This window comes from Limulus polyphemus, unplaced genomic scaffold (assembly GCF_000517525.1).
Source record: "Limulus polyphemus unplaced genomic scaffold, Limulus_polyphemus-2.1.2 Scaffold47, whole genome shotgun sequence".
Classification (NCBI taxonomy): Eukaryota; Metazoa; Arthropoda; class Merostomata; order Xiphosura; family Limulidae; genus Limulus; species Limulus polyphemus.
This window is the reverse complement of record NW_013665657.1, coordinates 300,949-315,999: the sequence shown is the minus strand read 5'-3', so window position 1 is coordinate 315,999 and position 15,051 is coordinate 300,949. Positions and strand designations below refer to the sequence as shown.

At 32.6% G+C, this 15,051-nt stretch overlaps 1 protein-coding gene across 2 annotated transcripts in view; it reads right to left on the bottom strand.

Moving 5' to 3' along the window:
* Positions 1 to 7,714: 7,714 nt before the first annotated feature.
* The window catches only part of LOC106462700 (rho guanine nucleotide exchange factor 11-like), a 208,722-nt gene continuing 201,385 nt past the window's right edge, over positions 7,715 to 15,051 (bottom strand). For both annotated transcript variants that reach the window (XM_022390146.1, XM_013922648.2), the window contains one exon: positions 7,715 to 12,172. In XM_022390146.1, the coding sequence (XP_022245854.1) occupies positions 12,056 to 12,172 (117 nt within the window). In that variant the 3' untranslated portion in view covers positions 7,715 to 12,055. The remainder of the gene's footprint in view (positions 12,173 to 15,051) is intronic.

Genomic DNA, 15,051 nt, shown 5'->3' with positions numbered 1-15,051 from the left:
ATACAGTATGAAATATACACAGCACCTTTCAATGTCCTAGAATAAATTATACATAGAATAAAGGGTTAACTATACAGTATGAAATATACACAGCACCTTTCAATGTCCTAGAAATAAATTATACATAGAAATAAAGGGTTAACTATACAGTATGAAATATACACAGCACCTTTCAATGTCCTAGAAATAAATTATACATAGAAATAAAGGGTTAACTATACAGTATGAAATATACACAGCACCTTTCAATGTCCTAGAAATAAATTCAGACTTCATAATTTTCAATAATATGATGTTGTTTGTAAAGACAGTAATTAAATTTGTTTGAAACTTTTTATTCTTTGGCACGCTTTTGGAAACTGTAGTGTATAATACAAGGTAGCTATTCATCACCGTCCACCGCCAACTCTTGGGCTACTCTTTTATCAGCGAGCATGTTTGGCGGGAGGGAGATCAAATCCGCGTACTCTCAGAATGCGAGTCAAACGCCCTAACCACCTGGCCATGCAGGGCTGATTTAAATATGGACATTGTTCTTAGTGTTCTTTATGTTTACTAGTATTACTGTTACTAAAAATACTTAATTTAAGGAAATTCAACTAAGCTTTAAAAACAAGCCCTTAAGCCCTCTTCTCAGGCTTTTTTATTTATTACAGTTTATAACTAATCTTTGATTGATTAGGGTTCTCAATGCTGGCTGAAGTGTCTTTAATGGATGTCACATGTTAGTCACCAGATCTTGATGAGGGTTTTCAATGCTGGCTGAAGTGTCTTTAGTGGATGTCGCATGTTAGTCACCAGATCTTGATAAGGGTTCTCAATACTGCCTGAAGTGTCTTTAGTGGATGTCACACGTTAGTCATCAGATCTTGATGAGGGTTCTCAATGCTGGCTGAGGTGTCTTTAGTAGATGTCACATGCTAGTCACCAGATCTTGATGAGGGTTCTCAATGCTGGCTAATGTGTCTTTAGTGGATGTCACATGTTAGTCATCAGATCTTGATGATGGTTCTCAATGCTGGCTGAGGTGCCTTTAGTGGATGTCACAAGTTAGTCACAAGATCTTGATGAGGGTTCTTAATGCTGGCTGAAGTGTCTTTAGTGGATGTCACTCAAGATCTGGTGACTAACATGCCAGCATTGAGAACCATCATCAAGATCTGATGACTAACGTGTGACATCCACTAAAGACACTTCAGCCAGCATTGAGAACCCTCATGAGGTGTCTTTAGTGGACGTCACATGTTAGTCACAAGATCTTGATGAGGGTTCTCAATGCTGGCTGAGGTGTCTTTAGTAGATGTCACATGCTAGTCACCAGATCTTGATGAGGGTTCTTAATGCTGGCTGAAGTGTCTTTAGTGGATGTCACATGTTAGTCACCAGATCTTGACGAGGGTTCTCAATGCTGGCTGAAGTGTCTTTAGTGGATGTCACATGTTAGTCACCAGATTCTCCCAATGGCTCCACCAATATTTAATTTAAATTACTTTTGACTTTGGGAAGTATTTCATTGTAGTTAGAGATTATATTTATTGGATTTTTATAACTTTACATCTTTTTAATTAATGTCTGTTTTAGCTAGTGTTTTCTATGTATTGTGGATTTTGACATCTAAAACAAAGTAAATATGTTTCTGTATGGAATATGGTAACATGTTTGCCATAGTATGAACTATTGGGCTATTGCTTTTTTAAATTCCTAATAAAACCAAGTCACACTTAAACATACATAAATGATACTAATACTTTCCTTTTTACTTCATAAAAAGTTACAAGTAATGCCAAACGTTGATTTAGAACATCTTATAATTTCTCTTTTAATAATATTTCTTCTACTAAATTCTGAAACATTTCGTTCAATTTCTGAAAGAACTTGAACAAAATAGATAAAATATAATTGTGACGAGTTTGTTTGCTAGCTTAACGTAAAACATGTCAATTCTCTTTCGGTAAGTTTAATGAACAATAAAATCCATCATCGTTGGTTTCATTCTTTTTTACTGTTATGAAAGTTATTTTGAAATAATTGAATATTTTAGTTAGTCATAAATTCTACTATTTGCCATGTAATATACAACTTGTGACTTAAAAGAAGTGGTATGGATTTAAATTTTTGTTTAACCATAATTCAATTTCTTGCCATGCAATATACACCTTTTGACTAAATTTAATAATTTTTTTATAGAAAAAGACTTATGAAAAGCTAAAAGGGCCACACAAAAAATTCCAAAAACAAAATATTTTATTATTAGTCATTCGTAAACGTAATTATAATCAAAAAAGCAAATTCATTAAGATTAATAAAAGTAATTAATCTATTGTGTTTTTATTCAATTTAAAGTTACCACTGTAAAACTTTCAACGACAGGAGTATTTTGAAAGTGTGTGCATACTCTTTGAATATAAAAGGTTGAAAGCTACATTTTTCAAAAGGTTCCCAAGTGCCCAGTTTGCTGTTATTTTCATGGTAGAGGAATAGTCCGTAATGTGTTGTTAGAGATCAGATTCTAATAACCCTCCCACAGCTATGTTAGGTTTTCACTACCATTCATTTTCTACCTTTCTGTTAGGGATTGAGAAAATCTTTTAAATAATTCCTTATTCACTAGCTTTTGTTTAAATGAAATTCATGTCGAAATCTTTGAGGTGTTTTTAATCACTCTCTGGGACAACATTTAAAGAACATTTTGTTTTCCCCTGGTTTACAGTTAAAATCCAACAAAATATTCTGTTTCTAAAGTATCTAATTATAATTAATAAGAAAGTAGCCTCCAGAGATCTTACAATAATAACACAGCATCAGTTGATTCTAATACAAATGCTTGAAGATCGAGTTCTCTGAAGTGATAACATTTAAATATTTAACTGAATCGTTTGAGATTAGAGAATTCAAGTACCTAACTAATTGCTAGTTACAGACATGCGCAGCTTTATTAACTTGATATTGGTGTACTTTCTAATATACATTTATTTATGTTCTACATTCTAAGATAGAATTTGGGATTATTTAGTTTTTAAGCTAAAATTTAGCACTCGAGTTTTCAGTAGAATAAAACCCATTCAATGACCAGCTGAGAATTTCAGTTTCAAGAGATGTTGTCATGAACTCAGCTGGGCTGATGTAAGAAATATGACTTTAGGCGTTGAATGTTGCTTCTTTTAGTTATGCCCCCAGTGGCACAGTGGTATGTCTGCGGACTTACAACGCTAGAATCCGGGTTTCGATACCCGTGGTTGGCAGAGCACAGATAGCCCATGGTGTAGCTTTGTGCTAAATTACGAACAAACAAACCTTTAGTTATATATTTACAAACATCTTCCTGCAAAAGTGAAAACATAATTGTTATGGGGTTATGAGTTAATATAGCTGTATACGTTGAATGTGGCGTCCGTTAGTTACATATTAACAAAACACCTTCATACAAAATTGTTATGGGTTATGAGTTAATATAAGGATATTCAGTTGGCTTATCATCCAACTTGTTCTATTATAGAATTATTTGTTGGAATGTGAAGTGAATCAAACTTGTGGCTATGAATCATCCGACTTACCATTTCATGTAGACCTATTGTTGCTTGTTTACTATGTTTAAATTAAACGTTAGATCAGAGCTTGTAGGAAGTTAAACTAGCAGATTTTTCTTTTATTACAGTTGCCGGGATCATCTTCGTTACACTTCGAAATGTAGACTATTTGTGGAAGATTGTTTTTTATAATTTCTCAAGTACAATGTGACATTTGCAAAGTACATTCAATTTTCTTTGTGGTTGTGCTCTTATTGTATTACCGCCAGATGAGCTTGCCAAAGATCCTCAGTCTAATAAATTATCTTTTAACCACTTCCAAATTCAACATTATTGTAGTTCAAGATAGTAATATTTGTTATAAATTAAGATTAAATAAATATTGCCGTGACGTCCTCCTGCACTTCCTTAATAACAAATGGATTAATAGGATGTACCATCTCTCGAAAGATACGTTGATAACGCTGGTATTCCTAAATCCAGTGGTATTATTTGTCATATTTTTAACTTAATCTTTTATTATTCAGTGTTTTGATATTTTAGAAACTTATATTTAATTTCCAGCTCATTTGGTCACTGGATGATCTAAATTGACTTTGTCCCAACCAAAATAATTTTTATTATTAAAAGAGCATTATGATTTATCTCGCTCCTTTTTGAGTCAATAAGAGCTTCATTCTTTTTTAATATTCATATGGATCAATGGTTAATAAACTACTTTACTGGTTACCAAAAGTATATGTTGAAGAACCTTCTGTTGTAGACTGAATGTAATCTTATTCTGTAATCAAATAGAGCCTCTTCAAAAGACTGTTATGTTGTCCGATTTGGAAATCTCCTTTTGCTGCAATTAATTTTTGTCAACTTATTAATATTCTTTGTTAGCTACACTAATGGCTTCTATTTGTCCTTCTTTTTGGACGAACTGCCTTCACTAGGTCGATTCAGATAAGTATATTTATCACTGCGTCTATATCATATCTCAGTAGTCTCAGTCATTATTGTATCACTTTTAATGCACCTATGAGGTATTGTTCAAGTTGTCACTTTTTGAGTTGAGTCTTCTTGGCTGCATGGTGGGTTTCTTTGGGTCAACAGACATTTACATACTTTTACTCTCAGGAAAATAATACACTGACGATCTACAAAAGAAATGTACTTAAGTTTAAGGTCTGACAATGCCTGATGGTTTGGGCGCTTGACTCGCAATATGCGGGTCGTCGGTCAAATCCTATCATCGAACATGCTCGTCCTTTCAGCCGTGGAGGCGTTATAAAGTGACGTTAGATTCCACTTTTTGTTCGAAAAGAGTGGCCCAAGAGTTGGCTCTGGGTGGTGTTAACTATCTTCCCTACCAATATGTTTATCACTTCTAAATTAGGAACGGCTAGCACAGATAGCCCTCGAGTAGCTTTGTGCGAAATTCGACAATTCAAACAAGCAAAATTTAAGCTTAATTGAATTCTATAACAATTTGCTCTGAAACACATAACTGGACATCCTCACGCACTAGACGAGTCACCCTAAGTATCATTATTTCTTTGCTTAGAAAACTGTTTCACTGAAGGCTTGATACTATTCACACTTGTTTCTTCCTCGATAGATGTAGCTTCAATGTTGCCTTACTTAAAATTATGCTTCATGACTTTCCATGCAATGGTATCTGACGTAAATTTATACCAATCATTTTCTTTTAAATTATCCCTTCTGTTTTTCATGCTTATTCAATTTTTCAAATGTTTATTATTTCTCATCACTAAATGGTTATATTTACTTTCTTCTTCTCAGCACATTTTTCCTTGACGCTTAAGGCTTTTACTACTTAAGTTTTTATTACTAAAATGAGTAAAGTGTGATGTTAGTTGTAACCAAATTTATGACGTCGTTTTTGTTTCAAGAATTTGTTCACTATATTTAGTTCAACCATAATTTAATCATGAGGATCACGAAGTATATTTGAAACAAAAGAAGAAACAAATACCATCGTCTACTTAGATCAGTACTTCTCAACTGGTAAATTGGTTAACCCAGAGGTTAATGGGATTAGAATCAGGGTAAATGAGAATGATTGGGTGAATGGCAGGGTGAATGATTATTATCAATTATACTCTGGTTCGGGGCCCTTTCTAAATGATTGTTTGAAAACAAATTTAAAACATTATTTTTCATGTCTATCATGCATAGTAAAGCGCTGTGTATTATCTTCATTTCTAAAACGAGTCTTCACCATACTGTGACAAAGTTTGCTTCAAAAAGATTAAATAATGTCTAATAGTTAATGATAGAGAAACATCCGGTTCTTCTCATATTTCTTCTACTTATACTCATTCTACTTAGATTTAACCTTCCTCTCCTCACATGGCCCGGCATGGCCAGATGGTTAGGGCGCTCGACTCGCAGTCTGCGGTCGCGGGTTCAAATCCCCGTCACACCAAACATGCTCGCCCTTTCAGTAAAAATCCCACTATTCGTTGGTAAAAAAGTAGCCCAAGAGTCGGCGGTGGATGGTGATGACTAGCTGCCTTCCCTCTAGTCTTACACTGCTAAATTAGGGACGGTTAGCGCAGATAGGCCTCGTGTAGATTAGCGCGAAATTCAAAAACAAACAAACTCCTCACATATGTTAAAATATTCAGTTTTTCTCACCGTAAGGACCTTTAATATTTTTTCAGTTCTTGTTATGCACGTTTCTTTTGAATATCTTACAATCTCTTGTTTAATTATTATTAAAACACACAATATAGAAGGGATAAGAACATGCTTAACTTCAGAATTTTATTTCAGTTATGCTGGAGTTTGCCGTCAAAGGTTTTCGCGTTAAATGTATTGATAATTCAATTCCCGTACTTTTTTTCGAACTGGGGTGAGTGAGCTGTTGTGAAAAACTTAAAGGAGTGAATGATATTGGAAAAGGTTGAGAAGCACTAACTGATGATAAAAGCTGACACTACTCGATAACTCCGTTTTGAGCTGGTTATTGTTGAAATTTCTTGCTTGATTCGTTTTACGTCTTCACGTTACAATCCTCCAGACAGAGCAAAGTGAAGACTACTCCAGTGCTAAATGAAGCTGTAAATGTGAATAGTTACAAACTTTTAGTCTGGATTGAAGAATTGATACTTAGATGTATAAATAACATAAAATAGTAAATAGTTTGGCGGTGTTTGTATTTTCCATTCGAGCCATAGAAACATTACTTAAACTAACTAATCCAGTACAATCCTGGTAAGATTCAGCATTTAAAATGAGAGTGCAAAGGACTTTAAAGTCGCCAAACAAGGATAATAACAATATAATTAACAGGTGAACACTAGAATCCGGGTTTCGATACCCGTGGTGGGCAGAGCACAGATAGCCCATTGTGCAGCTTTGTGCTTAATTACAAACAATAATGCTTTACTAAATTCAGTTTACCCATTCGTGAGATATTTATGCAACATGTTCTACATATTTTTGGATACTTTGTGAGCGCTGAAAAACTTGCAAGGCCCATCGTTTTAAAAATGATCGAAAACGTTTGCTTGTTGTGATGCTCGACAGCACTCAATCTTTTCGATTAATCGCAGATGGAAGTTGCTTTATCAAGTTTTGAAGAGAGAGCCGAATATGGTGTGTAAGCAAGATGATGGACAAATCGAAAGTGGCTGTCTTGTGCCAAGTGTGAAGTGTTTATGCTGTGGTTAGCACACTGCTACTTGGTACATCGAGAGAGGACCTTATATACGAAGTATTTGCAAGTATAAATGCCCATGGATGTCAAGAGATCTTTAATGAACGCGTTCCTTGGGTCACTGCAAGGGGTTTGGGCAACTGGCCAATATATTATTCTAGTGAGACGATGCTCCCTGATACAGTCATCCATGGCTTGTTTCGAGGTAACGAGATCAGCATCTAAGAATCCTGATCTAAACTCTCAGTGAACATCCTTGTGACCATTTCGATGGATTAATTCAAAAGGTTAAAACACAATCTTTCATTCGCTATCAACTGATCAAGTGTTTCAAACAACAATGGAGACAACTTACACCAAATGCTCGTAACTGTCGGAACCTAGTTGAGAGCATGCCTTACAGATTAGCAACATTACATGTTATTAAGACAGTGATTACTAAAACATCCTCTATGAATGCATTTCTAGTTACCTTTGAAAGGACAGTGTAACTTAACAAAATAAAAAATAGAAAATCTGCACAAGCATTCACTTTATTATACGTTATATTGCCGCAAACACAACATATGTACAAAAATCTTATCTATTGGTTAAAAGAAAAAAGATACAGATATATATATCCAATGACGCTTCTACGAAATGGAATGATAGATTATTTTTTCGTACACAAATTCAGCAGTGAAAATTAAGTATACCTTTCTTTGTATTATACAATATACAATTTCCATTTAGCCTGATTGTTTTGATTTGGGGTAAAAAAAATGACCTAAAGCTATCGAATAAATATGAGACGAAGTATGCATTAACATTTACAACAGTTATGGGTTAAAATGAAGCCAGAGGGGAAAAATATGTTATTTGACATATATATGGATCCATCGTTTAAAATATTTCTTATATTTATCTTCATTCATTAAATATGATTTTCACGGAATTAGCTCGAAGAAAGAGTAATTATAAAGCTGAAAATATCAAGTTTATAAGGATTCGTCATTGTAACATACTTTATTATAATAATTAGAAAATATAACAAACACAAAATGAAATAAAATAATTTGATGCAGAAATCACCCAGCTTACGTACTTTGTGATATAGCGTACACCACACAAACACTTGAACCATGTAACAAACCAAAAGTATTACAACACGTACCAAACAACTCACTTATTTATCTCACATAGCAGTAAAAAAAAAATCTGGCAGAATTACATAATGCAACACTTACTACACCGCTACGTTATATAATGTGACAGGCTTCAAACAGACAGAAGTCTGTGATGTGATAAACAACAAACTTGCTGTTACGTGTTGTTACTAACACTAAAATGACAACAGTTAAGTTATGTAACAGACGAAAAAATGACAGATCTAAATGATGTAGCATTGCAGACATCAAGCTGACAGTTATATGATGTAATAAAGTCAAATCTGACAGAGTTACGTGCGTAACAGACTCAAATCTGACAGAGTTATGCGATGTAACAAACTCAAAACTGACAGACTTGTGTGATGTAACAGACTCACAGCTTACAGAATTATGCAATCAACAGAAACTACTATCACGAATATAACCCTACGTAACAGAAACAAAATTTCTCATGTAGTAAAAACGAAAACTGGAGAAAATTATGTTATACAACAAACATTGGATTTATTTCCTGAAAGACATGCCTTAATAGGATACATCAAACTAAATTACATTTTAATTTTACAGAAAATGGAACCTTAGAGAACAGTTGACTATCAACTGTTCACCATAGTGACTCTGTATTTGTCACATTCATGTCTTCAGACCTCTTAAACCATGAAGCATTTTTTCCACAATGAGTTGAGCTGTTACATTTCTTTTCTTTGTGTTTTTATATCATCTTATTCGTTTCGGTTGTACCACATTTACTTCTAGTAATAACTCTCACCTGTTCTTGTCGTATGACCATAATTAAGATTATTAAGTAACAGACGGCCAAACAAACATAGAATTATTCTCATCCACACGTGACCCTGTAGCAACTGGGATTATGCAAAATGTACTACATGAAAATTAGGATAACATGAAGATGTATTTGTCGGTGAAATGTACAACTGTGGCTCTAGTAACGGTGTAGTCTAAATATATATAATTAATAAATACCTAGAAAACTCTAAAATGCCAATAGTTGTTATCTTGTACAATGGCAGGTGCTCATATAGTATCGAACACCCTTACAAATCATCCAAAAAGCTGTTATATTTTCACACAGGAATGAAAAATCTCAAGGTTTTATCACAAACTGATCTTTACAGTTTCAGCGTAGCACAAAAATATCAAGATTAACAGTAATATTGTAGTATCAATGACCTTAAAGTCATTTTTATAACTATACAAATGTAGCCTAGTTTAAGTTTACTGATAAACAAGTTGGTAATAAGGAATTTTACAGGTAACCTGTAAAGAACACTTCATTTTTACTGTCAGATTACTGATTACAGAAAGACAATTTTCAACAGTTAAAGATATTTGAATTGTTCATTAAAGAAGTCCGAATTTCAGTTACCGAATTTCTAAACAATATCAACAAGTAGCTTAATATATAATAGTTTTAATCTCAAAGTGTGTATATTTACATAACGTTTCTTTCTATATTTCTTTATTTGAACATTCATACATATTGAACAAAATTATTCTAAGACATTACAGTAAGTTGCTAGTGCCAATTACCAATGGCAACAACAACAACAGAGACAACTATTCGAACAAGTTGAGGGAGTACATAAATACTCTCTTTTTTTTTCTCCAAAAATCTTCATTACATAGTCAAATGTAATACTATATAAACCATAATATATTAAATTGTATTCATATAATAAATACACTTCTTTTGATAGTTCATTACATACATGATTTATGCGTTAGGCACTGTTTCTAAGTTTCTTTCACAAAAACAAAAGAGCACACTTTCCTTTAATTTGAGATAACCACCGAGAATTTGGTTATAAAGACAGATAGTGTGAAGGATAAACGTACAAGCATCACAGGTTCTGATCCCAAGGACTATAAATCTATCAAGCACAGCTTTTCGTGTGGGCTGACATATCGAACAATGCAAAAAATTCTTTATTCTTTTACCATAGCTTGTTTTGATCTTTCACTCCGAGTAACGCAATTATTAACACTCAAGAGAGACGCAATAAGCTAAGCGTGAATAAAATCTAAGTTATAAGAAAAGTAAAAGAGTCAGTAACATAAACGTGAGTATATTAATCTCAGGGAATCAGAAAGATAATTAATTGATAAGAATAAATGAAAAAATCTATCCAAGAATACACTAACGTATTTTATTAAGACTGTGAAATTAAAATCAGTTACATTAAAAAAATAAAGAACATTTGATAAAATCAAAGAGAAAATGGAACATAGATGAAAATAAAACTAAACAAAAATAAAATGAGTAATGAGCAAAGAAAACGACCAAAGGATGCCACTTCTTGGAAGAAAGCAAAAAGAAAATGAGCAAGATAATTTCAAAATAATATTTAAAATGGCCAAGTGGAGAAGAATTTATCAAATAAAGACTGACGTAGAGCAACTTTTAAGAAGTGGAAGATAAGACATGATAAAACTATTCGAAACATGCTCTAAAGATACGGATTTTTAATGAGCGTTTTAGATGGAAAGCGTTTAATAAAGATTGTGTTCTGACGATGTAATATTCTATTAAAAGGCGAGCCCTTTTGTGTTCATTTTTCTCGAATATTTTATTTTCCAGAAAAATTAACTGAGAGATATGTAGGAAGATGTATAAAGGTGTGTCAAGGGTACCTTAAGGAGAGGAGAAGAAAGAAGAAAGATTTAAAGAAAGAGGCATAATCAGAGGAGAAATGAAAAGGAGGAAAATTTAAAAAGAGACATAGGAAACGAAAGGAAAAATAATGTTAGAAAGTCCAGGGCAATATAAACAAAGTATTCTTATAATAGGTGGCAGTTTAAAGACAAAAGAAAGAAATTTGATGAAATACGTAAAAATTCGAGAATAACAAGAGAAACAAAGAAAGAAAGAAAATACGATCGACTTAAAAAGGAGAAAGAAATAGGAAGTGTAAGAAGACGGAAAATAGAAGAGAAAACAAAATAGAGAAAAAATAAAAAACAAAGTAGAGATAAATTGTATCACTTCAAGAGGACAAATTCTTCAAAAAAAATAATAGCATCTTCTCTCACTCATTTTAATCAACAGCATGACACATCAAGCCCGTGACAGCTATGATTGTCTGATTAGCCTTGGGACTTTGTGTCATATTAGTGGGATCCATCAAACTTACAGTTGTGCTTGTGCTTTTCTTTGATAAAAAAGCTTAGAGCTGCGCTATTTCTTTCATGTCATTGTTACTGAAATGTTTAAAATAAACTACAACTATAATACATACATACATATATATATATATATATATTAATTTTAAACATGCCCACCTAAGACTGTGCTAACACATTTTGATTTCACAAACTCACCAAGAAACACCTATAGCAGCAGTAATAAATCACTTTCTGGGAGAAAATATATAGATTTTTTTTTCTCAGATTACAAACAATGTTCTTGGCTAATCAACTGATCTGTCTTTATCAATTGTTTTTCTCGGGTCATTCTTCATTGCAGTCCAAACCTCTAGTAACTTCACAAACACCACACACAGAGGTTGAGTTTAAGCGATCATCCAAATAGATATCTTGTTTTGTGTCTTCTGCTAGCTATTTTAGAACCATGATGTATTTTCTACATTTTAATAGGAGTAGAGAAAGATAGTCATTTTATTTGTGAAACTTTCTTTAATGCTGATTACTCAGACATCATGCAATTGACACGTAACAACAACGCACTGCATTCAAGACTTTTCTTTGGACAGAAGAGCTGTTTCTGATTGGTTACTTTGAAACATTGTATTCTGTAATGTCCTCTTCCACTTATCTATTGTGTCTTTTAACTTGGACAACCATGTGGCCTAAGAAAGAGGAAAACAAATTATGAGTAATCATGTTCTGGTTGAACTCAATAACAGATTAAGCCATTGACTTTTATCAGCTAACGAGTTGGGTCAGGAGTCAATATTTATTATATAAAGATCACATTTTTTGTCTTATTTCTAATCATATATTTGTATAAAAACTTTTGAGTTCGTTTTTTTCGTAACCAAATCTAAAACAATCATGTGTATCCTGGACAAAATTTGCAAAATAAATATATATTTACCTTTATTAGATTACATGTTCACTCTTTCTTTATAACAGCTTGTAATCCTTTAATGTTTATTATAAAAATACTTACAGAACACGGTATATGCTAAATAATAAAATCACAGTTTAATTTCTCACATGTACAGACACCTTATTCAAAGTAAGTATTTTATACTTACAAAGATGTAACAGAATCATAGTAAAGAAGTTTACTATTAGTAAGTGTTTTAATTCTTTGACATCTTCATTAAAGATTTCACCACACATACACATGAATGATATACATTTTTCTTACGTTATGTTTAGTAGAAAAAAAACAAATGTTAATTGTTTAATGAACAATAAAAACATATTACTGTATTTTTAAAATGAGTTGAATTAAAATCACCCACACTTTAAATACGATACCATTGAGTTAAAATACCAAGCGTACTATTTTCGAAGCATAAGTGATTATTTTGAAAGAATATCAAGAAGTTTTTGCTTAGAAATTCTTCTTCTAATTTAAATCTAAATTTCATTGTATATAAATGTTGCCCTCTCTTGCCAATGCATCACTTAGATAAATAAATAAATAATGTTTCAAAAGTAATTATACAATCCAGAAAATGAGCGCAAAACAAATAAAAACGAACATCTTGAATTTGTATCTTACAAAAAAAAAAAACAGAAATTCTACAAAAAAATATGAAATTATAAAAATCATGAGGAGCCATTATAGCCTTGAGATCTTTGCCTAATTTCTTTTTATACGTTTTGACCCAGATAATATCTCTTGTCCTTACGAATACATTTTCTTTGCGTTTGGATATTCCTCAGCAATTTATCATACATGTTGAGGTCCAGGTAGTACCTTCATTGCAAATTTAGTAAGTTTAGTCGCTCTTCAAAGGTTTTAGTTATGTGTATTGTAATCCTTTCAGTCACTAAGCATTTTACTTGACATTTTTCTTTCCCCTTTACCCGAGCATCTTGTAACCTTTGCTATCCCTAGCCCATTCCAATCTATTTTATACCATTGCCATTTTCTTTAATATTTATCCTTATATTTTTGCGCGAATATCTCAGCATTCCTTTTACTCGTGCCCTTTTCCCTAATCCTTTTACCTATATTTTGTAAAATTTAACATTACTTTAAGCCGTCTCCATTCCACTTGTAAGTGCTTCAACCAAATATCCTGTATTTTGTAATCTTCACCGTTACATTTTATATTTTTACCGGTGGGACAGCGGTAAGTTTACGTAACAACAACCCTAAAATCCGGGGTTCGATTCCCTGCGATAGATACAGCAGATAGACCAATATTACTTTGTTCTAAAACAAAAAAATCTTATCGTTAAACTAAGTAACGTGTACTTTACAATTTGAACAAAATATTTATCATCCAAATAGCTACTTAATTTCAATCGAAGTTTGCCAGAGAAATGAACGTTTTTGCTCTTGTGAGATCTATAGCGCTTATTGACCATTTTCAAAAAATCATGTAAATTCATTACAAAGAATATGAGATAGAAATATTTTGAAATCCTTCTAGACATATTTAGTAAATTTACTATTTGACAAAACCACGCGTTAAAGTTTTTATCCTTCATTATCGAGAGTATTCCAGTGATACCGTTATATATCAACTTAATATTATGTTATGATTTTAGTTCAGATTGTGACCACCTGAGAGTTTTATCTTCAATACCTTTTCTGTTAGCTTCCATTAATCCTCCACTACGTATTGGCTTCCTGCCAATAATTTCCCCCAGAAAACAATTCATTAAAATGTATGAACTTTTCTGACTTTCTTTTTTTTTTTAATTGCAGTAGAAGTAATATTTTACTTCCATGTTTTCTGCTTACAACGGAATTATTCTTATGATACCTTCTTGTATTAGTGCATAACTTATTGGTATACAAAACTCATGCCAACAGAAACTTTGTTAGCTAGTTTACAACTGCTCGGTGTACTAAATTATGGATGCTCAAATGATGTTTATAGTTGGTTGTCTTTGTATTTATGATAATACACATTTATTGGATAGAAGCATTATAAATCATACTTTTTTAGTAGAATTATCCATAATTTTCCCTAGTTGTGCATCAAACGTCAGTTGTGTACTGAATTCCAACCAGTAATCTGTGTGACGTCGATACTGTATATTTCATGTTCTGTATTACAGCATTAAACTTAAAAAATTTCCTAAGTTAATGGGGAAAACAAGTATTTTTTTTCTAATATTTAATTCAAAAACTTTCTCTTGGAAGTAAAAAAAGATAGATTAATATCCACTACCAGCGTGTTTAAGTGAAATGAAGTCACTATTAAACATTGGCGTGTTTACGTGGAATAACAATGACACTAATCACTACCGGCATGTTTACGTGGAATAAAGAAGTCGTGTTCACTACAGCCGTGTTTACGTGTAACAAAGTGTCCGTTCACTACAGCCGTGATTACGTGTAATAAAGAAGTCACTGTTCACCCCCGGCGGTTTACATTGAATAAAGAAGTCACTGTTCACCCCTGGCGGTTTGCATTGAATAAAGAAGTAATTATTCAGTATATACGTGCTCAAGTTATAAAAAATCGCTATTCACTATCGGTGTGTTTATGTGGAATAAAGAAATTACTGTTCACTACCGGTGTGTTTATGTGGA